This window comes from Gopherus flavomarginatus, chromosome 1 (assembly GCF_025201925.1).
Source record: "Gopherus flavomarginatus isolate rGopFla2 chromosome 1, rGopFla2.mat.asm, whole genome shotgun sequence".
Lineage (NCBI taxonomy): Eukaryota > Metazoa > Chordata > Testudines > Testudinidae > Gopherus > Gopherus flavomarginatus.
The window spans coordinates 335645096-335672026 of record NC_066617.1 but is presented as its reverse complement, the minus strand read 5'-3'; the positions used below and the strand labels follow the sequence as shown (position 1 = coordinate 335672026).

General features: G+C 42.9%; 1 protein-coding gene across 2 annotated transcripts; it reads left to right on the top strand.

The window, feature by feature from the left end:
* The first annotated feature begins 755 nt into the window (after positions 1-755).
* Positions 756-24966, top strand: ACAT1 (acetyl-CoA acetyltransferase 1). 2 transcript variants are annotated; one of them, XM_050928155.1, is made up of 12 exons: positions 756-854; positions 3907-3954; positions 5294-5411; positions 6127-6222; positions 6505-6605; positions 10089-10232; positions 12734-12884; positions 13911-14006; positions 17958-18071; positions 18525-18589; positions 22227-22384; positions 24472-24966. In XM_050928155.1, exons 1-12 carry the CDS (start codon positions 810-812, stop codon positions 24590-24592), a joined length of 1257 nt encoding a protein of 418 aa, XP_050784112.1. In that variant the 5' UTR covers positions 756-809; the 3' UTR covers positions 24593-24966. The 2 variants fall into 2 exon arrangements, with proteins under 2 accessions (XP_050784112.1, XP_050784119.1); XM_050928162.1 differs by lacking the exon at positions 756-854 and adding an exon at positions 3189-3212.
* Positions 24967-26931: the final 1965 nt, after the last annotated feature.

Sequence of the window (26931 nt, the reverse complement as noted above, 5' to 3'; positions counted from 1 at the left end):
GCTGGAGTCCTGGGCAAGGCTGGGGGTGTTCGGGTTTGTTCAGTTAGGAGGGGGGAAGCAGAGAGAGGAGCCTGGGGGGAGGGGCCCAAGGCACCCACTGGTAGGGTGACCAGACAGCACATCTGAAAAATTGGGGTAGGGGCAGGGCCAACGCTACCATTTAGGCAGTGTAGGCAATCGGCCAGGGCGCCAGAATAATTGGTGGGTGTCATTTTGCCAGAGGGGGTGGCAGGCAGCTCCGGTGGAGCTGCTGCAGAGGGTCAGATGCTCCACGGCTCCGATGGCCCTCCCGCAGGTACCACTGCGGCAGCTCCACCGGAGCCACGGGGCACAGACCCTCTGCAGGTACCACTGCGGCAGCTCCAGCGGAGCCGCGGGGCACAGACCCTCTGCAGGTACCACTGCGGCAGCTCCAGCGGAGCCGGGAGCAGCGCCCGGAGCGGCGAAATTGCCGCCTGCCTAGGGCGCTCAAACCACTAGCGCCGGTCCTGGGGGGGGGGGGGTGGGGGTAATAGGAGCCTGTATAAGAAAAACCCCAAACCAGGACTGGCCCTATAACCACGGGACAGCTGCTCACCGCCCCCCAGCGGCCGGGTCCCGGCCCACCGCCCCCCCCTCCTGGCGGAAGCCCCCGGCGCTCGCTGCTCACAAGTCCCGCCTTCCCCTCCAATGGCATCAGCCCCTTCCTGCCACGAGCCAATGGGGGAGCGCGGGGGTCGGAGCAGCGGCTCCCGTTGGCTGTGGGCGGGGGCGGTGGCCGCGCTATAGGTGAGGCGCGGGGCCGGGGCGCTCCAGACGCTCGGGCAGGGATGGCGGCGATGCTGGGTGGCCGGGAGGTCGCGCGGCTGCTGCAGGTGAGCGAGCCGGGGTCGGTGGGAAGCACGAAGCCCCGCCACGGAAATGGGGCCTGTCACCCTCTACCCCCCGCCGCCCACGGGGAGAGACCTGCTGCCCCGCCGCGTCGCGGGCTGCCCGGGGCCCCGAATCCACCCCGACCTGATCGACCTCGTCGGGCTGGCCGAGGGACGGGCGGGCTGGGCTCCGGCGTGGGGCGCTCGGCCCGGGGTGACCTGCCCAAGGGCGGGCGGAGGTGGCTGTGGCCCGAAGCCCAGCCAGGAGTCTTAACCCCCAAGGTCATCCTCGTGCTGGGGGGCGGGGGCGCCAGTCCGCCTCCCCCCCCCCCCCCCAGGCCAGCGCTGCGACCCGCTCCCCGAGGCCGCCAGCTGCGGCGGGGGCGTGGCTGCGCGGAGAAGAGGCTGCCCTAGAGGGGGCGAGGTGGCGCTGCCACGCCAGCGCAGCGTCTGCTCATTGGGTAGAGGGAGTTGGGGGCCCAAAGCGCCCAGGGCAAAAGTCTGAAGGATGAACAGCAGGGCTGGATTAACCTTTTGTGGGCCTGGTGCTAAACATATTTGTGGGGACGTGGGTGGGGCAGAGCCCTCAGAACAAGGGGCTGGGGGGGGTGATGGGAGATGGGGCAGGGCTCGGCAGGGACAGCCCCCCTCTACTCAGCCCAGTACAAGGGCACTGTTTACAAACCAGTTGCTGCCACACACACACTGGCCTGCCTGCCTGGCCCTGTGCTGTCATTGTGCTTCTTCCCTTAAGGGGCAAGTCCACACTGCACTGCTGCCCAGCACCCCTCTGACCCCCCTATGACTAGTGTCATACTGCCCAGGGACCCTCACAAACACCTATGCTCAGTGCCCTCCCACAGACCACTATGCCCAACACACCCTCACTTGCCCTCTGACAGACCACTATACCCAACACACCCTCACCTGCCCACTGCCCTCTGACAGACCACTATGCCCAGTACCCCTCCCTGATCCTCTCACTGCCCAGTGCCCCCTACCTAAATGCCCTTCACAGCCCCCCACAACTGCACAGTGCCCTGCACCTCCCTGCCCAGTGCCCCCCACAGCCCCCCCCCACAACTGCACAGTGCCCTTTACAGACTCCCCCCACTTCCCAGTGGCCCAACACACACAGAGCTCCCCCACTGGACAGCCTCTAACATACACAGGTCTCTCCACACTACCCAGCATCCCAAAACACAGAAACCTTCCCCACTACTGAGCACCTCCTACCCCCTTACTGCCCAGAATCCCCCCAGGACCTTCTAGAGACCTACTCTCCTTTGCCCTGACCACAGTATCCGGCCCTGATGGGAGGTGACTGTGTCTGCCAGGCTGAGCTGGCTGTGCAGTCAGGGTTGGTCCTGGGGCAGGATAACTTTGGCCCCTTGGAGTGGTGTAATCAGCCAGGCCAGAGCAGGAGCAGGGCCTGCCCGGGCCAGGCTCCCTCAGGACCCACATGCCTGGCAAAGTATTGTGAGCCTCTGCCTTGGAAAAGGGGATGAGACAAGTGAAGAAGCATCCAGACATTCGTGGTTTATGCAAGGGTCAGGTATGTCCACAGAACCAAAGTTGAAATCTTATCAGCTGTCAAGGCTAAAAAAAAATCTGTTTTCTATACATATAGGTACACAGCACAGGCGATGCTAGCTGCAGTCAGCTATGTTTACTGGGTTTTTGCTTGTTTGTACAATTGACTGAATAACTGAACTGTAGATCGTTTAAGATAAAAGGCTGTTACCCTTGTTAGTTGTCAGGTCATTCTAAGAATAAACTACTCTCTGGGATGTTCAAATAAAATCTTAAAGGGATGCAGTCAACTTGAAAGTTTACCCATTTGTCAGAAAATTTCACGCCTAAAATTGTTACAGATCATCGTCCAAGTTGAATATAACTGAAAGACTAGAGGACATGTTTTCTTTTTGTTCACTTAATGTTGTTAAATGCATAAAATTATATAGGCAGTTGCCTTTTTCTTGCTTGTGAATTTGTTTTTCCTGCTGTGAAGCTAAAATTTTAAAAATCATCCTAACTGGCATGGAGACTCAAAGTGGGCATAGTACCTGAAAGTACTTTTATAATCTAGTCATTTTAAGAAAAGTTAAATTTATGGTGTTCCTTCGAAATCCTCAAGTGACTATTAATTTTAATTCACTTCCTTGAATATATTCTTTCAGTAAAATGATAGTGGTCAGTAATATATCTGTACACTGTCTAATGAAATAGTTTCTTTTTTAATTATTTTAAACTGCTGCCCAAGGACAGGCAGAAGCAGCTGTGGATAATGATATCTTAAGATAATGTATCTTTTTCAAATTTTTTATTTTTTAAAAAAATGTAATGAATTTTCACCCCACTGTGAGTACACCTAGTAATAGGATGAAGTTAAGAGCCTGTGAATTGGTTTGCTATACAGATTTGTTCTTTGGTTGTCATCTTTTGATGCTGAATTCTGTGTTCACCACCCATATTACAAATCACAAATGCCAGTGCAATTGAGCTCTAGAAATTAGCTATCTTTGTAATGCTAAACTTAGTGATAGCAGTGAAAGGACTAAAGGAGCAATGGGGTTGAATAATCAAAACTTGTAACGTAGCAGCATTCCCTACCTGTTCGTTGTATGTAATGTTGATGAGAAATGCTGGAGCTCCTATATCTGAGAAGTAGCTGTTACATGATTAAAACTGACAGAACTTTTTTAATCCATACTTTCCACAAATTACATTTAAAAAAAGATACTTAATTTTTCAGGAAAGATTTAATCACAGATAATGTAGTGAGATCTCAGCTCGCATATTTGAGACACTATTACTTTTAGAAAATATACTACAGAATGTCTACTGTGTTTGTCAAATAAATAAAGTCCATTTTGTGATGTATTAGTTTTTTATTTTTTTCCAATATTTCTTAACTTGAAAAATGCAATAATTCTTGGTGTTTCCCAGTCACTTGTAAGAAATGCCCAATTTTCACAGTATATCTGTTACTGAGCTGAAACATCAGGTAACCAAAATTTGCAAAGTAAAATTCTGAAAATTTTCTTGTTTTCAGGTTTTGAAATACACAAACCGGGGTTATGCATCACAGCGCACTTTAAATGTAAGTATTAAGTAGCATACGGCCACAAGCTGTGGTTATGATAAACCATAGCTACTAGCCTGCTTTTAGAGTCTGATCTTTAAAAATTTGAGCATTGCAACACACTTTCAATGTAGAGAATGTGTAACTTGGGCAAAGTCACACAGCTTGTCATTGGCAAAGCTGGGAATAGAACCTAAGTCTACTGATTCCCAGTGCCCTGCTGTCTAGCCACTGGATTGCAGTGACTTCCACATGCGAGAGCTTACTTTAAAAAAGCATTGAAACTCTTCCCTTCCCTACCCTCTTGTAATCTGACCACAATTATATGTGATAAGCTTGAATAAAAATACTTGTTACCTGTCTCTCACCTAGTATCATAACAGTGTTCAGATTTTTCTAAGATCTGTCTGTATCAAAATGTCAGATAACTTTAAAATGGTCAGTGCTGCAAAAGGGTTGGGAAGGCAGGGAGGCATCATGCTCCTGTTAAACTTACAATGAGCTGGTCAATGCTATCTCTCTCATCTTGAAAATTTCATTCTGCGCTGACCTACGTCTGACCTGGTCTGTAATTGAGGGCAGCTGAATGTGTCTGCCTCTTGAGTTTGTTAATCCTATTACTGGTTACTTGTGGAGTGGAAGGAGAGTAAATCAAGTGACACAAGGTATTCCAGCCAAAATCCTGCCCACCTCAGTGAATAAAGAACCAATTGCCTGACACTGCATGGTGCTGAGTATCTTTGACTCCTGCTGAAACATGGGGGTTGAAGGTGCTCATCAACACCACCGAGGAAGCATTCAGGAAGAGGCCCCAAGTGGGGGACCCAGACTTTAGTCCCTCCAGTGTCAGCACATCATACTGCCATCAGATTGATGGGCTAGTTTAGCAGGCAGATTTGTTGATGTGCGGGGGGCTAAGTAAAAATAGGGGTAAAAGCACTACAAATCATCATCATACTTAAAATTAACCCCATATTATATTGTAATTTGAAATAGTCAGATGCAATGAGCTCCTAGGTAAGGAGTTGAAAGTTGTACCTTGTTTCATTCAAAAGTTTATGGTTAGCCCCACAAGAAGATCTCTGATATAACATGACTTTGGCTAAATTATCATGACAGTCTTAATGTCTTGTTTCTTGGGCAGGTGTCTCAATTACTATAACATAATAATTATTAAAATATTTGCACTGCAGTGACAGCTAAAGTCCATGACCCATTTGGCTCCCCTGTTGTTTTGTACAATTGTATACTGTACAAATATGAGTCGTTTAAAAGACAAGACAAAATAAAGTGTGAATAAGTTAAAATAAATTGTTTTCAAATACTGTAACTCTTACCGCATATTCTGTTCCGCTAGGAAGTGGTCATAGCAAGCGCAGCACGGACTCCCATTGGATCTTTCCAGGGATCCCTTTCATCGTTGCAAGCCACTGAACTTGGTTCCATTGCAATTAAAGGAGCAATTGAAAGAGCAGGTATGTGTAAATATTTGTTTACAAAACAAAGTTAGACATTGCCCCAGTGAACAGTAGCAATTTGTATCTTGTTTTGAAAAAAAATTATGTTAAAAAATAAGTGTGCATGTGGGTGGATGAAATTTTAATCTTAGATATTTTAAACTTATATCAACTGATACTATTTAAAAATAAAAACAAAATCTAAGCATAAAATGTGTAAAGCACTTAATGCCTGATTTGAGTGCTTTTGTTTGTGTTGCTTTTAAGAATAGATTAGAATTGTTAATCAGTGGTGTATGTGAAATAAAATGTTAATCTGGTTCCTAGTGGATAGGTGTCCATTTCCCAAAACCTATCCCCACATTAGACACTGATTTATATTCTGCGTTGCAGTTAGAGTGGATGCACTAAAGACATGGAAGTGGAATTGCTTTAATGGGTTGAAATACACTGCCCAGGAGTTTGTTGAAGGCAGCATTCTTGGTGCTTGTGCTGTTCTCGTTCTGTGGATGCCTAGAGGACTTTGGTCTCTAGAGCAGTCTTCAGCATTTTTTCATGAACCATAAGCTTGGAAACCCGGGAGGCTCTTGACGTAGGTCTGTGTGCTGTATTTTAGCCTCACTGGAGTAAAATCGGTGCATTTTATTGCCAGCGTTAAACTTTATGTAAAAGATAAAAACACTAGTGTATTGCTTCTCTCCCTTTAAACAAAGCCTCTTGGTTTATTTTATAGGTATTCCTGCAGAAGAAGTGAAGGAAGTGTATATGGGTAATGTCCTACAGGCTGGACAAGGACAAGCTCCAGCAAGACAAGCGCTACTGGGTGCAGGTATTAACATACTGTTTTTGTTTCTGTGATTAAAGATCTAGAGAATTTATACTACATAGAGCTGCTATAGAATTGTAGGTGCAGATTATAACTCTTCTACTTTAGATGAAAGTTAGCCCCATATGGAATATTAGAGATGATGAAAGGCAGTTTTTTGTAATAAGAGGCAGTGCAACAAGATTAGCAGCTAATAGTTAAATGCTAAAAAAGGATGATATAATTATGTTTATAAATAGAATAATGTGGTTGTCTTCATTTGATTAATATATTAACTTGTCTCAGGTTTACCAGTCTCTACTCCTGCTACAACTATCAATAAAGTTTGTGCTTCTGGAATGAAGTCTGTCATGATGGCAGCACAGAATCTGATGTGTGGAAATCAGGTATGTGAATTTTAATGCCCATTAACTTCAGCCATGATATCTGATTGCCAAAATGTGGAAATTCTGATCTCTGAGAAATATGAGACTAATGTGGTGGTTTCTTGCCCATTATAATATACTACACTTTGGTTTTGTGCTAGTACTGCTTAACTAGAATTAATATATTTTTTTAAATGTTTGTTTTTGATAAACAAATTTGTTAACTGTGTATTTAGAAATGTCTTGCATATATCGTAGGATACAGTTAATAGTGGAAGTAGTTGTGGTCAGTATTATAAGTCTTCCCCTTAAAAGGAAAAAGAGGGTAGAGAAGCAAAATACCTAGATCTTAATCAGGTTGCTTTGACTCATGCCTCTTCTGTAGACATATCGGTAGTCAGAACTAGAGACTATTCCAGCATAGCCTTTTAATACTCAATATATGCTGACACAAGAGTTTTTCCTGTTGTTGTAGGAACACCACTTCCCCAAACAAAGTTTAGCTGTGTTATCTGAAACCCTCTTCTGTCAACATAATTGTGTCTTGGGGGTTTGTTAATATGGCTACATCCATAGGGGTGTGAGATAGATATCTATAGGAAACATCTGTAGATGCTCGTGCTCCACACTCTTCACTACCTCATCCTCGCGTCCCACCCTGATACAAAGTGGCGGGACCTCCTGCCACCTCTCGAGGGTGAGAAGCCCTGGTGGGCCAGCTTATACTCTGCCCTGGTCCCAAGGCCGGCCGGGGATGTCAGTTGGTGGCTTCTTCATGGGCCCGTGAGCACAGGCGTGTACTTGGCGCAGTTTACCCCTGTCCCCAACACCTGCCCTTTTGCGGCATGAAGGAAACCCTGGCGCACATTTATTTAGAGTGCGCCAGGTTGCAGCCCCTATTCCGTCTCCTCTTGGATCTCTTACTGCATTTTTGGTTGCACTTTTCCCCTCGCCTGTTTATCTATGCACTCCCTATCCGTAGCCCCACAAAGTTGCGGGATCTCCTTATCAACCTCCTCTTGGCCCTGGCCAGATTAGCCATCTACAAAACCAGGGAGAGAAGGTTGGCCGACGGGATTTCCTGCGACTGTGGGGCCTATTTCCGCTCCTCCATCTGTTCACGCATCCAGGCAGAGTTCCTCTGGGCAGCGTCTGCTGGCTCCCTTGACACCTTCGAGGAGCAGTGGGCGCTGTCTGGGGTGCTCTGCTCAGTATGCCCATCAGGTTCCCTTCGTTTAGCCCTATGACCTCACTCCTAATCCTGTTTTTTTTCATTGGTTGTCCCACGTAATTATCTGGTATCACAGACCTGTGGATCCTCCCCTTAGGCTGGGGAGAGGTCCTTTAGCAGTGGGTGGGCTTTGCCCGCCCACTTCCTGGATACCAACAGGATCTCATCTATCGATAGATAGATAGATAGATAGATAGATGATTTTTTTTTTTTTTTTTTTTTTTTAAATTCCCAACTGACAGGTATGCTGATGTAACCTTTTAATCTAGACCAGGCCTAGATTAGGAGGGGGAAAAAAAAAAATCTCATCTGCCAGTTATGGTACATCTTTGGAAAGTCTACCTGCTGACATAAGTATTCTTTTATTTCTTAAAATACATGCACGCTCTCTTTCCTCCCTAGGGTAGAGTTACTGAAATCAATGATTTAGGACTGCTGCTTAATTCACACCAAACCCAATCTGACTCAGTATTAAGGGCTTCGTCTAGAGCCTGAAGTCAAGGGGAATCTTTTGCCACTGACTGTACTGGTCTTTGATCAGGCTCTAAATGGTATTTTTGCCACTAACTTCAGTGGGATTAAGAATAGCTATAGTACTTCTATTTCAACAGCTACTGCTGGGATTAGTAATTCACATTTAATGAATATTCATACCTTAGGTTTACATTTGATGGATGCAGGCCACACACTTTGTAAGGGCTCTCATATTTCAAAGAATTAGAGATTTGACCTGAAGTGATTATGCATGCCTGATTCCCACACAGTATGTCACTGTCTCTCTTCCCACTTTGCTGGATTCAGCCCTAATTGACTGTAAGTAGGTCTTAGAAACTATATTATTAGAGATATTTTTTCCCCAGCTGCACACTCAGTAATTCTGATCCCATTACAGTCAATGACAAAACTCCCATTGACTTCAGTGGATGTGTCATTAGTGCTGTTTTTGAGCCTTTACTGGATTTATAGATTATTTAAAAAAAAAAAACAAACTGGAAGGGCTGGAGACATAAAATTATATAGGATCAGAATAACAAAGCTAAAAAAACAACAACTTTAAGAAATCATCTGTTCCCTTCTCTGGCTTCCTATTTCTGATTTCTAGTCATAACTGCCTTTGAGTTCTCTGTACTGCCCTTCTCATCAGGACTCTCAATTGCTTTTATTGGATCCAGTGCATGCTTAATATTGAACAAAGCATCATTTACTTTAAATCTTACCATTTAAAAAAAAAAACCAAAACCTTCCTTTTCTTCTCCTGTGACTGACTCCTTGTAAAGTATCCTTTATGAGGATGCAATATAAAAGTGCTTGACTGAACTTTTCTATAGACTACAGAAAAACATTAAACTTGCACTTTTTCTTATCCCTACCCATGTGTAATACACGACATTGAAAATAGTTACATGTATTCTTCATGCTGAGAATCTAGAGATTTCATGTGTGAAGCTCCAGTGAATCATCAACCATATCTTACAAAGAGTGATAAAACTGCAGGAACTACTTCTTGAAAACAATGTAGAAATATTAATAAATGCACATACTAATTAAATTGAATTTTGGGTTCAATGATAAAACTGTTTAAAGTCTCCTGTTTGCTGCCGGCTTATTAACCGACAACATGGTAAACGGTGTTATGAAGTTGGGTTGGATCTTTCCACACTGAGACGACACAACATTATATAGAGCAGCTAGTACTTCATGTGAACAGATCTCTTCCTTGCTGGTGTCTTAAATTCTGAAACAGCTGTTTGTCCTATAGATATAATATATTGCTAATGGAGAACTGAAATGGAACAAATATGCCAAACTAAGACTTTTTAATAAGAAAATTATATTTTAATCTTGGAGGCACTTACATTTCAACAGTTGAGTGTAGGAGAAAGAAGATCGTAATTGATGTGAGGTGGCCAGAGCACCAGTGCAGCGAATGAAAGATTAAAAAGAAATACTGGCTAAGAAATTTGTCAGATTTTTTTTTCCTCAGAAACTCTCCATGTTGTAACTTTCCTGTAACTAATCTTCAAGACTTTTTGCTTCTCAGATCTTTTGAAATTACAGCTCAGACACAGAACATTGGTTATGTTCACTTCCTGTGCCAACAGCAATTAACTGTTTTCACTTTTTTCCTGTTTTAGTGAGACAAAAAAATAGAAGCAATTTTGTAAGAAACATCTGTAATGTGTTCTCCAATCTTCTGTTATGTGGGAAGAAATTTTATATAAAATGGCTTTTATTGTAATTCACTTTAACACATGCTTGTTTTGTTTGAGTAGGATGTGATGGTTGCTGGCGGGATGGAGAGCATGTCTAATGTTCCCTATACAATGAACAGAGGCGCAACACCTTACGGAGGAGTAAAGCTGGAAGATTTGATTGTAAAAGATGGCTTGACTGATGTTTACAACAAAATCCACATGGTAGTTATTGCTGTTCAATACTGAAACGTAGGCAAAAAAATGAAGTTGCCATATCATGAGCCTACTACCAAACTCGGGAGTTTTAGTGACTGTTTAAAAGTTGGTCCTGGCATGCCCAGGAAATGAGGGACAGAACTGCTTCTGAGGAAAGGGTTCTTACATTTTCATGATTCTTACTGTAAGTGGCTTGGAGAGGCTAGGCAGAAAATTAAGGAGCAGGCCAAGTGGTAGTTTTGTGTGGGTGTGTTTTGAGGCCTTTCTGAAGAGTCCAGGACAGTGGTAGACAATGACTCAGTGGCTTTATGCTGTAGGATGCACAGTTGATTACTAATAGCTCACTATTCCTTCCTTCCCAGGAGGGACCAGTAAAGCTGCTCAGCCTCCCTCAGGGCATCCACTTGTGTGATCCAGCACGGTTTCCCTGTTATCTCCTCATGTGTGCGTGCATGCGTGTGTGTGTAAATATAAATAAAAATGAGGTTCCCAGAGGAGAATGAGATTTGAGACTATTGGTATGCTCTCTCATCTGATACCTCCTCATAATATTTAATTCTCCTGGTTCCATGTCAGCTAGCATCCTGACAATAGCTCACTGGTTTAAGATGAATCCAGTTGAAGTGAGGCTGGTGGAAATTTTGAGGAGTTAATGATTTGTTCTCTCCACTGAAGGAATTTTCCTACCCTTTTGTCTTAGTTATTCACAGTCTTTATTGGATGAGTTCTGCTACTTCCTAAATAGTAGCAGTTGCACAAATAATCTTTTACAATCTTTGCCTAGCCTATAGATTAAAACATCTCTTCACTGATAGAGACTTCACCTTTGTTATCCATACCTTTTATTCTTCTCCAGGCTGGAGTAGTAATGTACTCTGCATAAGGTTACACAGTCTACTCGTGTTTGTTTTGAAACCTGTCTATCTGAACTTCTGAATTATCTGAAACCCTTCCGTGTCCCCTAGCATGAGACACATGCTGCAAAGGGCATATATGTCATACTGGGGGACAAGGAAGAGTTTCAGCTAATGCAGGGTTTTGGATAATCAAGCTGAGACCATCCTCCTCTTCTTCAGTCCTAACCAGTAAAGATTCCTTGGCTGCACGGGAGACCACTCTGCTGAATAGCTCCTCCCCCGTACAGAGAGCCCTCTGCAGGCCTCTGCCATGGGAGTGAGCGAGTAGGGCCACGACAACAGAGCTGCAGAGGGCTTCCTGTGCTGCCCCAGGGCCAGTGACATGCAATCCCTGCAGATGCAAAGTTATCGTGTCGTGGGAGAGGAAGCATGGCTGTAGTCCTGATGGAGCAGAGCCTCCCCACCCAGCCACGACTCCGGAGGAGGAGGAGTCCCTGTCACCCTCTAGTTGGCTCCGCACTTGTGTGAAGAATCGGAGGAATGCTACAATCAGACTAATGCAGACTGATCTCTACACAATATTTTATATGTAGAATTTGCTATAGAAACAGCATAAGTTTAGATATGCATGCAGATTCTTAGGAAGTCAGCCTAGTGACCAAGGAGGATGGGTCTAGCTCCCTCTCATTTTCAGAATAACTTTCTCAGGTGGACTTCGTGTATCTCAGGGAATTGGTAATGGGTATATTACCCTTCACCTCTGTCACCAGTGTACGTTTAGCCTGTGTTTGTAGTGAATGAGATTTGTAACGGTTGGTTCTATGGCTGTTCAGTAACCTCTGTGAAATGAGTTAGGCGGTTGCAGTCAAGTGAAAGGATAGTTGTGTATGCAATAAAAAAAAGAGAAATTATCACACTGTTCAGTAACCTGTGCAAAAAGTTAGGTGGTCTCAGTTCAGTTGTTGGATGAAAAATTGGCACTACTTGCCAATTTGTCATTCTCTGCTGAGAATCCAAGGACTGAATAAGATCTGGAGATTGAAGTACCCTTTCAAGCCTAGAAGGCAGTCCCACCAGTATAGGAATGATGTGCATTGGTGAGAACTGTGTGGATGTATTGTTATGTGGCTAAACAGGGCTTCAGACTGTCAATCCAAGACATTTCAAAAGCATTAAATTCACACAGATTTTTTTGTTTAAATTAGAAAGGCCTCATTAGGAACATTAGAGACACAAGGTGGGTGAGGCAATAGCCTTTATTAGAGCAACTTCTGTTGGTGAGAGAGACAAGCTTTGCTGTGGCTCAAAAGCTTTTTTCTCTCACCAACAGAGAACTTGTTCCAATAAAAGATATTACTTCATCCACCTTGTCTGTGTAATATCCTGGAACTCGCATAGCCACAACTACACTGTATACATGATTACGAACATGGATTTCTGGCTTAAATTACATCTGTTCAGAAAACTGCCCACAAACTTCTGTTGTGAAGTTCAGATTCCTGTAGCAGTTGTCACAATAGAACCTTCTGGCAACTAACACTTAAAAATTCACTTCAAAAGTTCTGTCATACCCATTTAAAAAAATTGGAGTTAATCTTTCCATCTACATTTCTGGTTTGTGTTCTCAGAATGGTCTTTGTTTTCCCCTAGGGAAATTGTGCTGAAAATACTGCTAAGAAGCTTACTGTTTCACGAGAGGAGCAAGACACTTATGCTATAAATTCTTATACTAGGAGCAGGACAGCCTGGGAATCAGGAGAACTGACAAAGGAAGTTGTTCCTGTCACTATTTCACAAAAAGGTATTATGGAAATTCATTCTAAAATAATTTTTTGATGTTAAATTGGGCACTGATGAATACTAACATTGCAGCTGGAATGTGGAAATTTTGGGAATTTTTTTTTTAATTTCTGTACAAAAATAAATCTTAGCTGGCTTTCTGGCAAACACAGTTGGTGAATGTTGATGGTCATTTTTTTTTCCTATTTGTTTTTACTGAGGTACTTGAGTTATCCATCCTTCTCTTGTAACTTGCATGTTACAACATAGAATAAGTGCTAACTAATGTGGCTTTTAATTAATCTCCACTTGTTTCTTACTATTTTAATACTCCTAATTGAGCTGTGATTTTTTTTTTTTCTTTTTCTTTTTTTTTCCTCTTCTCTCCACCAGCCTGGGAGGATGAATTACTAAAGGTCTTGTCTTAATAATAAACCTGTTGTGGATCAATGGGCTAAAGGAACAAGCTTGTCAATTTTTGTTTCTCTTCAGAGCTAAATTGTCACATTTTATAGAAATAATATGTCAGGATGTCTAAAAATGGAATGTAGCATAGAATAAATGATTGCAGAATACGTAGGTCAGTGGTCCCCCAACTTTTCAGGATTGTGCCTCCCGTTACCCCTGTCTGTCTGGGGCTGGGAGCAGGGTGTGTGTGTGTGTGTGTGTGTGTGTGTGTGTGTGTGTGTGTGTGTGTGTGTGTGTGTGTGAGAGCGAATGCAGACAGGGGTAAAGGAGCAGAGGCTGAGGGCGGGTCTAGTGCCCAGGTCTGGGAATAGAGCCACAGCTGAGGGCAGGGCCAGAGCAGAGATGGGGTGGATAGTACTCCCTCCCTGCCCCTTGTGGAGGCTGGGTTGGACCCACCATGTCCCCCTAGGTGGGTGTGCCCCACAGTTTGGGGAGTTCTGTTTTAGGGGTTACATTTTGGATAAATCATAACAAAAATAACCTAGTAAAATGTCACGTGCATCAGTGTGCAGCTTTTCATGCTGAAGTGCCAGAACCGGACTGAGTTCACTTTGATTTGGCATCTTTGGCATTATTTCAGGGAAACCAGATATAGAAGTGAAAGAAGATGAAGAATATAAGCGTGTTGATTTCAGTAAAGTTCCAAAGCTGAAGACTGTTTTTCAAAAAGAAAATGGTAAGTACACTATATGGAGCAATTGGTGGTGTGGTGTTTTTTAAACAGAGCAAATTTTATATGAAATATTTGAAGTCTCTCCACGCTAAGCCAAGTAGTGAAGAAAAGTTTCCGATAGAAATTATTAGGACATATATAGTTATTTTATTAAACACAGTCTTCATGCTGATTCCCAATATGTTACTTATGTGTCACAGGAGAGGAAGAAATGTATCAAATTTTAAATTAGAGTTCCACAGCTCTAGTTGCAGTCAAAGGTGAACTGCTTTACTTAAAACAGGGACTCTTGTGTTTGTCTTTTTTGACTTGAGTTCCTCCAAAGTGTGTTAGCCGGAGCACGTGCTTATCTTCTGTTGAACACAGTAGGCTGCTCTTGTTCAGGGCTTGACTTTGAGAGCTATATATTCTTATGGTACTTAATTTCAAAAAATAAAATCTCAAAACTTTCTTTCAAGTTGGACTGCTTCGATAGGTGGGTGAATAACACATTCTTTCCACCCAGCCCCAACGTCCGTGTATTTGCAAACAGCTTAACTGGGTCAAGGTGAAGATGACGGAAAGCATAGGAATACAGCAGGCACCACTTACAGCAGCGCCCTTTGTGGCCTGGAGAATTGTTCCTATAACTGGACAGTGTACAGCAGTGTTTCCTGGAGAAATGCTGGCTGTGTTACATACTTCATTTTGCTGTGACATTTGGAAGATCTGGTTTAGCAATGGGCTTTAATGGTTTCCACTTGAAACAAGTGATAATTGTGGGGGAATCAAACAGCAAAGTTGGTCTAGAATTGCAGTTTCCCAAATGTTCTTGTAAGTGGAATGCTAACACTGAAAAGTAGATGCCAAGGTGAGTATCTTTCCTGGAGAAGTGGTACATGAGTGTGGGAGCTGTATCTGTTTTATTGTTGCACAGATCCAGCAGGGATCGATATATCATGTCTAGTCGACCCCTGGGCGAACATTATTGCTTTGCATGCTGATCCAGTGCATTTTTCGTTCTCTTCAGGCTTTAATTATAAGTTGAAATTGTTTAACTAAAAGATTGCTTTTTCAAGTGGCTCTGCATATTCTCACTTACGGGTACTATGCTGCCTTGTGGTACCTAGCAGGGTCAGCTAGAGCGCTCTTGTGCTCTCTGCCCCTCCTGTCTAGTGTGACTTGTCTAGGGCCTGGAGTGCCCCAGTTCGATCTGACCGTGTGTCTGGATAGAGGTAAACATCTCCAGTCTCTTTTTGGAATTGGAGCCCTTTTTATTGTTAGGATAGTTAGGGGAAAAAATAGTCGTTAACACTGTCAATTCTGGGTTATGGCAGAATCAAAGAAGTGGAGAAGGTTGGGATTCAAAAGATGCATTTCCTGCCTGGCAGCAGGCCACTCACCTCCTGGGTGTTTGATTTTCTGGACCTTTACTCCCAGGGCCCACAAGGATAGGGAGAATCATTTGTAGCTCTTCCTTCTCAAAGAAGCTCTTGAAGCTAGATCCTCTGGATCCGATCAGTACCCTTATTGAAGGTCTAAGTGAGCAATCTTGGCTTCTGGAGCTTTCAGCAGCTCTAAGTGACTGCAGGGTTCCAGAGCTCTAAGAGACTGCAACTCCTGTCAGAGCCAGGTCTAATTCCTGCTGCTTCCTCAGTCAAGCCCTTGAGGCTACATGAATCCAAACCAAGGGCTACATGGTCATATTCAGCTGGCCTGGATTCAGAAGAGATGTTGAGAGAACGCAGTACCCCCTGCCTTGCAATTATCCAATCCTGACAGAACCCCTGTGGCCATGAGACCAGGGTCAGTTCCCACTTCCACTTTGAGATCCAGAAGATGCAGGGGTGGTTCCAGGCACCAGCGCAGCAAGTGCATGCCTGCGGCAGCAAGCTGAAGAGGGTGGCTTGCCAGTTGCTGTGAGTGGCAGTCAGGCTGCCTTTGGCGGCATGCCTGCGGGAGGTCCGGTAGATAACAGAGCCGCCCTTGGGAAGGTGGATATGAGTGGTGTGTCAGAACTGCGGCTGTCAGAGCCTTTGGTTCTAACTGTTGCAGCACTAAAGAAAGTGAGACCTAGGGACAAGTTCTTACCTAAGGTAGTATCTGAATTTCACATCAATCAGACAATTAATTTGTTGCCCACTTCTTCTCTCTTTCCGCCTCCCTCCCCCCCCCCGGCCCCCCAAAAAAAATTCTAATAAGGGGGAATCTGTTCTCCAGACTATAGATGCTAGAAGAATCCTCACTTGTTGTTTAGGTAGAGCTAAACGTTTTAATAAATGGCCTAGATTGTGTTTTATGCTTAAAAACTACATGGGTTGTAAAGTTTCTTCCCAGACACTCTTGATGGATTAAACAGTGTATTGATGAATGTTAAATGCCAACAAAATCTCCTGTACCTGCTTTGATTCTACCACATTCCACTAGAGTGGTAGCTACTTTCTTCACTTGTCTTAGGCAGCTGCCAGTTGCTGAAATTTGCAGAGCTGCAATCTGGACTTGAGCGCACCTCTTCGCTAAGCACTGTACTTTGGACTTGGCCTGTAGGGCAGAGGCTGGATTTGGTAAAGCACTGCTTCAGCCCTTATTCAGTTAGGCCTCTGTTCCCACTTCCAGGTTAATTTTCAGCACTGCTTATCAGTTTGTCCCATAAGTGGGAATATGCAGAGCTACTTATAGAAGAAATGAAAGCTTCTTTCTTGTAACCAGAGTTGTTAGAGATTGTTCTGCATGTTCACACTCCTGCCTTCCCCTTTTTGTCGGAGTCCTTGTTCTATGTCTCTGGCTCTTATGTGGTGGGGGCACTCTCCCTCTTTATATAGCCTCTCCCTCAGAACATTGGTGATGCTGAGGGAAGGGGCAGGGTACATGACAGTGCTCTAGCTGACACTGCTAAAGAAAGACTCTACCACAGTGCAGCACAGTACCCATAAACTGGGAATATGCAGAGCCTTCTGGAAGAACTCCGGCTATAAGTAACCAACCTTCATTTTCAAATCTGTTTTAATATTGGGACACTTAAGTTGATTTAAATCAATATAGTTACAGGCTTGATCTGCACATACAGTTTACAACAGTGTAACTTCTTATTCCAGTGGGAGCATGTGCGCCTTCACGTCTGACTCCAGTCGATGGATCTCTGAAGCTAAATCAGTTTAGTTGCCCCACTTTTTTGCAGCCTTGTATCGACTGGCATTAACTTGATTATTGGTAATGTGGAAGCCATTACCTTACCTAAGTAACAGGGCCGGTTCCAGCCACCAGGAAGGATGCAGGTGCCTGGGGCGGCCAATAGAAAGGGGCGGCACTCTGTCCGGGTCCGCAGCGGCAATTCGGCGGTGGGTCCTTCAGTGCCTCGCTTCCTCTTCAGTGGCAGCTCAATCGCTCCACTCGGGCTTTTCTTTTCCTTTCTTTTTTTTTTTTTTTTTCTTTGCCGCTTGGGGCGGCAAAAAAGCTGGAGCTGGCCCTGCTAAGTAAGATGCATCAATTTAAGCCAGATTTAAATTGTTTTAAGTGTCCACACAGGTTTTTGCACCAGTTTAACTAAATTTAATTTAAAAGCTCACCTTGAGGGTGATCCCCCAGCTCACGTACCCATACTTGAAGTAACCCAGTGAGAGCTAGCACTTGTATAAGCAGTAGTATAGCTTCAGTAGCACTGGCAATGTTGGCATGGTTTAGCTATGCCAGTACAAACACTCTCTTGCAACCTGTGAGTATGTACTCCGCACAGCTAAACCTGCACTACTAATACTGATGCTAGTTCTCATCGAGCAATCATGAGAATTTGTGTGCGAGCTGGGAAATCACACTTCTAGCTTGTAGTGTAGAAGTAGCCTTAGTTAAGCCAGTGCCCCATACTTATATAGACGAGCTCAGATTCAGGACCTCTCTGTCAGATAAATGCATTGGAAAGACATACCTGAGCTATTGCATTTTCCTTCCTCTGTTTAAATACTGTTCTGCTTTTTTCAGGAACAGTAACTGCTGCCAATGCCAGCACACTGAATGATGGAGCAGCTGCTTTGGTTGTGATGACTGCAGAGGCAGCCAAGAGACTTAATGTTACGCCACTTGCAAGAATAGTAGGTAGGAATTTTTCCAAATGCCTCTCTCAAGTACTATGCTGGAAAATACTCTTATGATTTGCCATGTGACCTGGAATCCTGCTTAACCAGTCGTCTTTTTTTTCTTTGGGGGAGCATGGTATAGGTTCATTGGCTAGGAAGGTGCAGCTATAACATAACTTGAACTGTTCTTTTAAATTCCAAGAGCCAAACATGTTTGGACTCCTGATCATAGCCAGCCTTTCTTAAATGTGGTTATATCTAACACATTTTAAAAGTAAAATCTGAAAATATTACCATACTATTTGCTTACAAGCACACACAGCTTACATCCTGTTTTCAGGAGACATTTTATTTAAATGAATAGAAAAATTGATTGGTGGAGGAGGGGAGTATTGGACTTGTATCCCATATAGGTGAATATTTCCTTTGTGAAAAGTGATAAAGGATTTAAATAATATTTATGGTCTTACAGCTTTTGCAGATGCTGCTGTTGATCCTATTGACTTCCCAATTGCACCTGCGTACGCTGTTCCCAAGGTAGGAACAAAACTGATCATTGCTGAATATAAAAAAAAAATTGTAAGCTTGCCTAAATTGCTCCGGTGATCCAACATGGATTTTCCTCTGTTTTGGAATACAGACAATATGTGCATCACAGGCTTATTTATAAAGTACTTTGGGACCTTGTAGATAAAGTAGTATTTATATTATGATTGGTTAGCCACAAGAATAACTCCCATGCAAAGTGCATATGCAGTTTTCTGTTCTAGTTGGGTCATTTTTGTTAAAGGAACAAAGTCCCCTTGAAATCTAGTTGGCTTAAAGAAAGAAGTTGAAAATAGTTATCGGTACTTCCTTGCCCCTCAATACCTCTGCCAGTTTTTTGTGATTAAGTCACCACTGTTGCTGTCTGAAAAATCCTCACAAGCAGGAACACAACATAAATAGGTTATCAAGTCAAATTCTCAAAGTAAACAAATTAGAAAACAGAAAAAAAAATTCTTATATAGGCCTAGTAACTTCAAGTGTTAACAAATAACAAGTGAAAAATCTTTTAGACAGAAGCGTGATGGGATCTGAGTCAGTGTCTCACCAAGGAACTAGTTAAGTTATGCTGTTCATTGTATTAAATAAAAGGCTTGGCTATACTTGAGAGTTACAGCGCTGGTGGTGGCTTTACAGTGCTGTAACTTACTCCCCGTCCACACTGGCAAGGCACATACAGCGCTGTATCTCCCTGACTACAGTGCTGGTTGTACTCCACATGGACGAGAGGAATAAAGAGAACAGCGCTGGTGCTGCAGTGCTACTGTAAACAGTGATTAATTTTACTATGCTGTAACTGACCTCCAGAATTCCCATAATGCTTTTAACTAAAGAACTCTCTTTGTTTTGTTATGATGCCTGTCTTTGTTTTGTTGGGAACTCAGGGCTCCTGGAGCTGCTTATCTAAAAAACAAACATAGCAATTGTTTGCTCGAGCAGAGGCAGGCGGGAATGTGCAGGGCCGGGGGCGGGGGAAGGGAGTCCGTAGGAGCAGCTGCTTATCTGATCTGAAGGCTATTTGCATTTAAGAGTGAATGAGAGAGGGGTGGGGGAAGTGGTCGGAATTTGCAAGGCAGGGAGCTGACACAGTGTCAGTGTCAGCTCCAAAAATCCACACTGACTCTCTCTCTCTCTCTCCCCCACCCCCCTCTTTTGAAAAGCATGCTGGGATAGCTGCCCATAATGCACCAGTCCCAACACAGCTGCCAGCGTGGCCACGCTGCAGCGCTGGTAGCTGCCAGCGTGGCCACGCTGCAGCGCTGGTAGCTGCCAGCGTGGCCACGCTGCAGCGCTGGTAGCTGCCAGCGTGGCCACGCTGCAGCGCTTTCCCTACACAGCTATACAAAGACAGCTTTAACTCCCAGCGCTGTACAGCTGCAAGTGTAGCCAAACCCAAAGGCTCTCTCTGTGGGTATGACAAATATAGGGAAAACAAAGCTGACAACTTTCCAGGTTCTTGTGTATTGGCACTTGCTATGCAGACCCCTTTAGTGCCAGACTGTGAGGTTGTTAATGTTGCCTGAGTTGAAGTTGAGGCCTTGGCTACACTGGCGCTTTACAGCGATGCAACTTTCTTGCTCAGGGGTGTGAAAAAAACGCCCCCTGAGCGCTGCAAGATACAGCACTGTAAAGCCTCAGTGGAAACAGTGGTGCAGGACTGGGAGCGCGGCTTTGCAAGCTAATCCCTATGAAGAGGTGGAGTATGTGCAGCACTGGGAGAGCTCTCTCCCAGCGCTGGCACTGCGACCGCACTCACACTTAGCAGCGCTTTGAAGTTTCGAGTGTAGCCAAGCCCTAAGACAGACATGTTAATCTCTGTGCTTGAGAGAGAACCCAGCTGCATGGTTAATATTGAATTATTCTAAGCGTGTCAAAGCAATTATCAATAACTAAGACCTTGCCTACACTGGAAGGATTTTTTTAATACAACCTAAGATATGAATTTAAACTGATATAGCTATACTAGTATAACTCCCTTCCCTCTCCTCCACGTGGGCACTCTTGTTTTGATCTAAATAGAAAAAAGTCTTATCTCTACATGGTGGAGTACGGGACTGGTAGACTGTCATAATTGGTAAAATGTTCCTTTGTAGACTGGTGGCAAAATGTGTATTTGGCAGCCTCAGATTAACCAAAATCTGTGGAAAATATTTAATTGTCACGTTTGTCAAATGTGCTGGTAACTTTACAGAAGGCTGGTTTTGTTTGAGCCGATATATGGCTTTGGTCAGTAGAAAAGATTATGTCTATACAAACGTGGCTGTTTCTTAAAATGTAACCCACTTCATTGAATTACATTGATGGAATTATTGATGTGTTAAAACCAATTTAGCTTGCAAGGTATAAATATTAAAATGGAGGCTTGATTCCTCAGGTGTTAACATCAATGCTAATAACTAGACTGGGGTGTCAAACTCATTCTGTAGGAAAGGCCAAATTTAATTTTTTTTAATTATGGTGCTTGGGCTGGGGCATAAATTTACATCTGTATAATCCCCTCAGTCCACAGATCTCTCACTGATGATGTTGTGGTGATTGCATAAAGATCAAGGTTAGAATAAAGATTTATTTTTATGTAACACATTTTTAATTCAGTTGCATTCTGCATCACTTGAGAAAATATTCTCACTCTTAGGACCTACCACTATTTCTCCTCTTGTCCCATTTCTGCGTCTCTACTGCTTCCCTGGCTTTGGTCTTATCTGTACTTAAGTTTTGCAGCCCTCCCTAGTTTAGATAGTTATACTAGTAGAAAAGTGCGTATACTGGTATAGCTTATTCTGATTCAATAACTCAAAAGAAGCTATACTGGTATTATACCTTTATACCATACCAGTATAACTGGCAGCAAAAAAAAATCACCCCCCTAACCAGTAGTGACAACGGTAAAACTTTTAAGTGATTTGTCTTGCTTCCTTTTTTCCCCCCTTCTATTTTCTTCTTTGCATCAACTCCCAGTTTGCATCCACGGGCTTCACTTCACTCCATTTCCAGCTGATAAATAGTTACTGATACATGAAGCATCGTCCCTCTGTTGAGGCTAATGGAAAAGGAGGAGTGAATTTCCAGAGCTGCTGTTTCGAGCTGTCTGCAAATGGGGAAGATATGTGTCCGTTACACTGTGTTTACATTTGGAAGGTTATTTGTAAGCATGTGGGCAAAGAAGGAAGTTTAGATTCTGCAGAATCTGAACATGCTATGCAGCCCACATAAATACATCAAGTAGGCTTTGTGTTTGACACCTTCAGACTAGAGGCTGTGAAAGTTTCTCCACTTTTTTCTTTCTTTCTCTGCTGAGCTTCCCTGGAGCTCATTTCAGTTGTGACCTTAAAGCCAGATCTAGAGCCATCTTAGCCCTGTTTTTACAGGGGCAACTGCTGAAATGTGCAGTCTTCTGTACAATCCTTTCTTTGCAGGAAATAGTCTCAACACCACTTTTGAATAGTGTGTATCCCAGCTGGGAAACTGGTGAAAAGCCCTGTGACAAGGGGAAGCTTCTGATCCCGGTCCAGTGCTTCACTGGGTAACTTTCAACTAGTTATAGGAAGTGTAACCTTGAATTAAAAACAAAACAGGACCATCATGAAGTGCTTTTGGCTACATAACTTTCACAGCGTTTTATTTCTAGGTTCTTAGTGATGCAGGATTGAAAAAGGAAGACATTGCAATGTGGGAAATCAATGAAGCATTCAGTGTTGTAGTCTTAGCCAATATTAAAATGCTGGGTATTGATCCGCAGAAGGTGAACATACATGGAGGCGCTGTGTCTTTGGGACATCCAATAGGGTAGGTGAAGTACTCCATTGTGTGGGGTTTTGTTTGTTTGCACTTTAGGGCAGGTCTTATCCTTGGACAGTATCCGTTAAACACATCACTGCATTTGAGTGTGCTCGAGCCATGGTTTTTTTAATATTTCCATTTTGTCTTTAGTTTTCCAAGCGGGGGCAAAGGCTTTTGCTAACTGGCACAGGGAGCCAGTCAGTAGGAAGAAGCATGAGCAAGAATTGATGGTGGCAATTTGGTAGCAAGTTCATTGTAATTTTATCCAAGGCTTAACTTTTAGGGCTCTGTCAATCAGGCTTGGATGGAGGTTCACCTTTCTCCTCAGTATTTAGCTCTTCTATGCAGTGGCTGAGCGAGATTGGGAACCTTTTCTTGGATGAAGAATTTTCCTTATGTCCCAGGAAATCTATTTATTCAGTTCATTTATTTGCTCCTATCACCGTTGTCTTGGTGCATATATCCATTTTTTTCTCAAAAATTTCAAATTATTTTACATGTTAACCAGGAAACAGACATTACTCCTATCAGAATCAACTGCAACAGTAAACCCACTAATTCACGTTTGTGCAGTGCTTTCAACAGCGATTGTACTAAATAAGTATTAAATATTTGTTATGCTGACTAAGCCCTCCTGCAAAAAGCTTAAGTTAAATGGAGGACCTTCAGGGCATAGTGTAAAGACCAGCAGGACACGATCTGTCCCACCAACAGGCAATTAAACTCCTGGTCTAGGGCCCTCTACTGAAAATATCCTCACATTTGGTCTCCTGTGTAAGGTAGATCCAGAACATCTACTGAACACCGAGTATTGCAGTTAGAAGCCGGCGCAGTCACTGAAGCACTGATGTAATGTGCTCTCTTCAGTTTAATCCACTTGCCCCACCCCCAAATGAGTTGTCACATTATAAAGCAGCTGTAGTTTCTGAATGGTCTGTCTTTCCCAGTAATCTACTTTTGGAGGTGGTAACTGGCATTGTGCAGATCTACTGAAGAAAAATAGCCCCAATCATCTAGCTAAATACAGATTGGAAAAACCATCGGGGATTCCAGGAGCAAATGGTGATCCAGCTCCTTGAGTTGCATGCTTTGTTGGCAAAAATGTTAGGGCCACTCCTTGAATCAGAAGGGCTAACATTTTCCTTGCCATATTCTGTCGGTGTCCTCTGACCAAATCAGCATCACCATAGTCTTTTCTGGATAGGTTATTTTCAAAAGTCCCTCTCTGTAAGTATGTAGGGCCCTGATACTGTAAACCTTTATGCATTGAACTAAATGAGCTGACTTTTGTTCCAGAAGGCTTGTCTACACTTAAAACACTGCAGCTAGACTGCTTCAGTGAAGATGCTATCTACGCTGCTGGGAGGAGTTCTCCTGTTGGTGTAGATACTCCACCTCCCTGGGAAGCAGTAGTTAGGTTAATGGTAGAATTCTCCCATTGACTTAGCACTGCCTACTCAGGGGAGAGAGAGGTCAGTTGATCGGGGGGGGGGGGGGGGGGAAGGTGGATTTTTCACACCCCTGAGTGACTTAATTATGCTGACTTAAACACAGTGGTCTGGTCTACGCTAGGAAATTGACAGTTCAGGGTCTTAATCACAGCAAAAGCAGCACCTCGTATATCCTCAAACTTGTAGTTGAAGAAATCGGTGCACAAAACCACCACTTGAACCAGCAGCTGCTCTCAAAATTCTTTCTTCCTCTGGTGGTGGCAGCATGGAAGAGACTTATGTGCAGCCTGCTGTCTTTTTGAGAGAGCTGTGCTTTGCAATGCAGCCCAGTTAACTCAGTTCCAGCAGGGAACAGGAAGTGTGCCATTTTAAAGAGCTGTGTTTAGAATGCTGCAAGGTCTCTCCCTTCCTTGCTGATACTTCTGGTATTTACATAAAGACTTTCATCTCCTCAATGAAAGACAAAGTGGAAAAACTGGTGGAAAGTTGTTTTTGTTACTCTTAGGTATGGGTATTCAATATTTAATCTGAGGATGCAGTGCTACAGCAGCACTGCCATTTGAATCTGTTGATTGTCTTAGCTTGATTTTATACAAGTTGCTCTGACTTCCTATAAACTAAACTGTTTTCTCTTCTATATAGAATGTCTGGAGCCAGAATTGTTGCTCACATGGCCCATGTGCTGAAGCAAGGACAGTATGGTCTTGCAGGAATTTGTAATGGAGGAGGTGGTGCTTCTGCGATTCTGATCCAAAAGCTGTAGTCTGGCTGGCTGTTGAAAATACCAAGCCTTAAAATTATATGAGCAAAATAATCTGAATGGTGGTGGCTGTTCCACCCACTTTAACTGTTTGGTTTTCTATAGTATTTCTCTAAAACCTTGATCAGTCATGCTCACATCTGTTTTTCACTTTAAACTAATTTAGTGCAAGTGTTTTTTATATAGTGTGAACTAAAACTTATCAAATTATGGTAAACTACAAGTTGTCACTAGACAAAGACTGTATGCTTACTTGGGATGTAGCTGTTCCATGGATGATTCACAAAGATACCCCTGCAAGTAATTATTTGAATGAAAATTGTTTTCTTTAGTGGGTAATGAACTGATATTAAATCATTCATAGCTCTTAAAATGGACACATAGCTGAAGTGCTCAATTTTTTATTTAAGCCTGTAATATCTAGTTGAATTTTTTTCCATGAAAATCACCTGGCAGTTACTTACTTACCTGAATCTTGCTGTTGGAACATATCTTTACAACAGGAGCATGAGTCTAGCTTGCCATCAACTGTTTAGACTTCTAAGATTAGCTACAATGCTGGAGGAGTCTTCAAACCAGCTTTTCATTAAGGATTTCCACAGCACTTTGTTTAGCATTGTTAAAATGAGTAACTGACATCATAGAACACACGTTTGTCAACTACAGCTGAAAATATTTAATCTTTTTAAAAATTATGCACAGATAATTTGGCATTTCTCAGAGGGCCTTTTTAGTTTAGCCAGAGATAAGTGTTCACATGGAGAGTTAACTAGTATAACTATATCCCTTTAAGTTCACACCCTACTTTATACAATTACAGGTTCCTGTGAGACAAGCCCATCAATTTGTCAGCCTATCTTTTTTGGATACCACAATTGCTCGTGTTCAAGTGAACTATTGTCACCTTTGTGCTAGTTCAGGAGCAGTTTTAAAAAATTTGGCCTTCTGGCTTGAATCTGTACTACAGTTTTCAGGAATATTTTGAGCTGAACAGATATATCCACATGCAAACTTAGAAATGATCTAAATATGTATTTTCACTGAAGAGTCAGCATATGGTTTGAGGATATCAGTAGACTAGGTGGATGCAATTCTTGGGCAGCTTTGAGGGGGTAAGAAGTGAATTAAGAAGCAAAGAAATGACCAATTCTCCTCTAGTTTTCCTAGTACTAGCAGTAATGTAAACTTTTAGTTCAAGTGTTTTAGCTGATTGCCTACAGTCTTCCTTAGCTTTTTTTTTTTTGTGCTTAACTTCAGTGGTGGTCTTCACGTGTGAATTTGCAATCACTAACAGATAATCTACCAAATTGCCAACAGCACCAATTAATGTTTATCCTGAATGAATAATTTTGGTATTTAGATATTCTTAAAATTCCCTCTGCTCCCAGAGCTGCTACCAAAGAGGTCTTTTAAAAAAGATTTCTAAAATCACAGCCAACATGTGTACTACACAAGTCCAATGCACTGCAAATAGCAGGAGCCTGCTGCTTGCTTGTTTTTTTCTTTTTTTAAATATATAAAGGCTGTGTGTATATGTTACACTACCAGTCTCCACTCCTTGACTTCTAGGAAATGAACACCTGTAAGAAAAGATTTGGTCTTTTGATTCAGAAGTTGTACTGAAGTTGTTAATTAAATTTTGGCAGTACCCTAGTCTTGTCAAGAAACAGATTCTGGCAATAACCACTCAAAGGTGAGGCAAGTAACTGGTTCTCGTACACAAAGTACTTGACTAAAACATCAATTTTGTGTCTGTGGAAATTGACATTGATTTAAGCACCTATGAAACTTAAAATCAGAAGTAACTTCAACCCTCATCTACACAGCAACATTTCACTCTGTCATGACTATGCTACCTTCCTTACAGCAGCTTTAAATTGATTAGTTTCACAAGTCTAACGTGTTTGTGTTTGGTTTTTTTTTTGGGAGGGGGAGTGAAATTGGCTACAAATTCTAATTGGAGTGGGCATTTGCTAGATAAGCCCTCTGAGCCTTTAGAGACTGACTAACAAATAATTTCAGAAGTTGCAACTTGATATTCTTAGAGTCAAGTGTTATGTCTTTGAATATTGTTCTTTATCAATAGGTCATGTCCACCCCAGAAAAGCCTATACTACTAATAAGAGTAAAGTAATACTGCTTACTATGTGTAAAACTTCAGCGGAAGAATACTATGGGTTAAGGATTGCCTCTTTCCTTAGAGGCACCATTAGCTATCATTTTTCCAGAATTAAGGAAGTTGAAAGCTTTGTGTAAAATAGGTACTGGAAACATTAAGTCATTTGTGCAAGAAAGGTGTAGTGTTTCTTCCCAAAAAAGAAAATTCAGCTATGCTATTTCAT

Excerpts from the sequence above, each read along its gene's own strand:
- ACAT1 (XM_050928155.1), top strand. The coding sequence starts at position 810 with ATGGCGGCGATGCTGGGTGGCCGGGAGGTCGCGCGGCTGCTGCAG. Across the intron at positions 855-3,906 it reads AGGTCGCGCGGCTGCTGCAG|GTTTTGAAATACACAAACCG; the intron begins GTGAGCGAGCCG and ends TCTTGTTTTCAG. Across the intron at positions 6,223-6,504 it reads ACAAGCGCTACTGGGTGCAG|GTTTACCAGTCTCTACTCCT; the intron begins GTATTAACATAC and ends AACTTGTCTCAG.